The 2728-nt window shown below is 44.4% G+C and overlaps 1 protein-coding gene across 1 annotated transcript in view; it reads right to left on the bottom strand.

Moving 5' to 3' along the window:
• Nucleotides 1–2728, bottom strand: part of fbxo43 (F-box protein 43) — a 4318-nt gene that overhangs the window by 1228 nt on the left and 362 nt on the right. The window contains exons 2-4 of the mRNA XM_020606765.1: nt 1042–1880; nt 175–915; nt 14–61 (exon numbers count right to left, since the gene is read on the bottom strand). Of these exons, the coding sequence (XP_020462421.1) occupies nt 14–61; nt 175–915; nt 1042–1853 (1601 nt within the window). The 5' untranslated portion in view covers nt 1854–1880. The remainder of the gene's footprint in view (nt 1–13; nt 62–174; nt 916–1041; nt 1881–2728) is intronic.

Here is a 2728-nt window from a genome sequence, read left to right on the forward strand (position 1 = left end):
TTTTTTTTTTTACTTGATGCCAATGTCACAATTACTCACTACCAAATTTGGAATGGAGCAACTTAACAGTTGTAAGGTATGAAGGTGAAATTTGTTACACAGTAAAAGCAACAAAAAAAAAAAAATTATAAACATGACTTTGCTTTTAAGAGTTTAATGAAAACATTAACTCCTCACCTATAGACACTCTCAGAGGTCAGATGGCCAAGTATGATGGCCAGAATGTGCCTGAGATTCCTCTTCTTCAGCTCTGTAAGTATATCTACCTTCCCCAGGCCCATCTTCCTGCCAATCAGTCCTGCCAATGGCATAGTGGTCCTGAACATCACAGGGGTCTGGGCCAGTGCAGCTGTAGACTTCAGCTGCTCCTTAAGGCTGGGACTTTGGCCAGCAAACATCTGGGCTCTCTGCTGGCACATAGCGTGAACCAGCTGCAAAGCTGGAGTCAAAGAGAGATCAACTGGGGTTGTTCTCACAGGTGTTACAGCTGTGCTAAAAGGTGTCATGTTTTCTGGCTTGGCTATGGTCATTCTTTGTGGGGTGGCATAGTCTTGGTTTTCAGAGGACAAACCATCAGAAGTGATGCCATTACCACATTTATCAGAAAGGACACAACGAGAGGTGATACTGTCAGCAAAAACATCCTCAAAATGGCTGTGGCATTGAGGAAGACGTTCATGCCTTCTGTCCAGTGGGTCATCATCAGACTGAGAGCTCCCTTCTTTAAGTGTAGAAAGCCTGTGCTGACGGTGCAAACGGGAGCGCCGCTTTGCCTCTGCAAGATTTGGTGTTTCACTGTTTTTTCGAGAGGCAGACAACAGTAGCTCCTGGAATGAACCATCATGATCCACTGAGGAGTCTTGGTATTTATCAAGGGTCAGGGAACTGAAGCCACTGTCCTCACAAGCAGACCTGCTGCAGGGTTAGAAGGCACTTGTAATAGGCATGTTTAAAATAACAAACATTCTTTATTCATTGCTTCTTGTAGTACTCAAATGAGAAAATACTAATTTTAAAGTCAAATGCCACAAAAGCACATACCTGATGAATTTTGGTGTATGTGTGGATGACGGTGTGCAGAGGACACTTGAGCTGTTAAGTAGGCCATTGGTCACACCACTGACTGGTGACTGAGAGGCTTCCTTAGATGAGGCAGACAGCAGTTTGCTAGAGCATGGAGTCCCAGCATTAATTTGATCGCAGGCAGAAATGCTCTCACTGAAATCAGCGTCCAAGAGTGAAAGTCCTCTCTCAAAATTAGGAGGGTGACCAGAGTTGAGTTTATTATCATCAAGAGTAGAGGTCCTCACCTGTGAGAAAAGCAGACGGCATTTCCTACCAGATAATGGCAAGTCCTGCTCCAGTTTTAAAGTGCTTGATGCCAAAGCCCCTATGACAGTGTCTAGAGAATCAAACGATGCACTTAGCCAGTGTTCAGACTTTGCGCTGATGAACAATTCAGTCTTCCTGGTGTATGGTGATCCTGCACCCTCAGGCTCAACATCTGTGCTGGGTTTGCACATTCGAAGTCTTTGTCGCAATGAGTGATCTCTTTTATACAATTTAGGAGTTTCACACCAACTAACAGATGATGACTGCTGTACCCCCCTGGAGTCTTTGTCCAAAAGTCTGACTGATTCTCTCGTCCTATCTTTTGGTGTGACAGATTGCCTGAGGTTCTCTTTAGGTGCTTCATTGAATTCCTCGGGGGACAAAGCCTTACAGGGGTCAGCTCCACTGATGCTCCCTGGGCTGTGGAATACACCCGAGTAGCCACTGTCAGAGGAGTCCTCCAAATAGTGCTGGCCTTTGCAGCGCTCAAGGAAGACATTTGATTCAGGAGTGCACTGCATTTTCCTCCTCCTGTGTGCAGCTTTGACCTAAACAGAGAATCCACCAAGAGGTGGAGGAGGACATCAACTGACCTGAACTGAAAAAGTAATGCATATTGCTACTCCTGGATAAGTGACAAACATGGCATTAAAGAACCCAGGACAGCATTAAGTGTGTCCTTCTGGAAGCTAACTCACTTTAATTTAAAAACTGAGCATATGACTTTAATCTATACAATTATAAAAAGAAAACAAAGCTACTCTATCTTAAATCCTGCCTGCGTTTTGTTTCTAATTAGATGCAATTATTTTAGACTAACTTAGTGATAAGAGATGAGCCAAGTAAAAAAGTCTCAGTGTTCACAGGTAGCAGTTATCTTAACACAGTCAGCTGGTTCAACACCCAGCATCCTCAGCGGCTGGACGTCCCTATACAAGAGCTTGTTGTCCATTTAAATCCCCAGCTGCTACTCTCTGTGCCGCTATAAAGTCGGTTATAGCCGCCAAAAGGAACAGCCGGCTGCCGGAAGTACACAGCGGGGGCTCACGTAGGAACCCAGACGGGAGTGTGCCACTCTTTTACAGTATTTTATTCACAATTACACTGACTTAACACGGGTTAACGAATATCTAGCAGACGGATCAGTTGGCAGCTCAGCTTGGTCTGTGTGCCTCCAAAAACAGGACCGACGTTAACCTCGAATAAGTGCTTTTGGTCAAATGCACCTGAATCATCTAAGACTAGGCTCAGTTTACTAACGATCATTTAAAATAAAAACCATACACGTTGTAGGCTACAACTCCTTCAAGTGCCACAGACACCAGTGTTAAAGCGACTGACGTTAGCATGATTGAAAATACCCATGTAGCCTACCTAAACATTCTACTGCTGTTTA

This window comes from Monopterus albus, unplaced genomic scaffold, assembly GCF_001952655.1.
Source record: "Monopterus albus unplaced genomic scaffold, M_albus_1.0 scaffold81.1, whole genome shotgun sequence".
Classification (NCBI taxonomy): domain Eukaryota; kingdom Metazoa; phylum Chordata; class Actinopteri; order Synbranchiformes; family Synbranchidae; genus Monopterus; species Monopterus albus.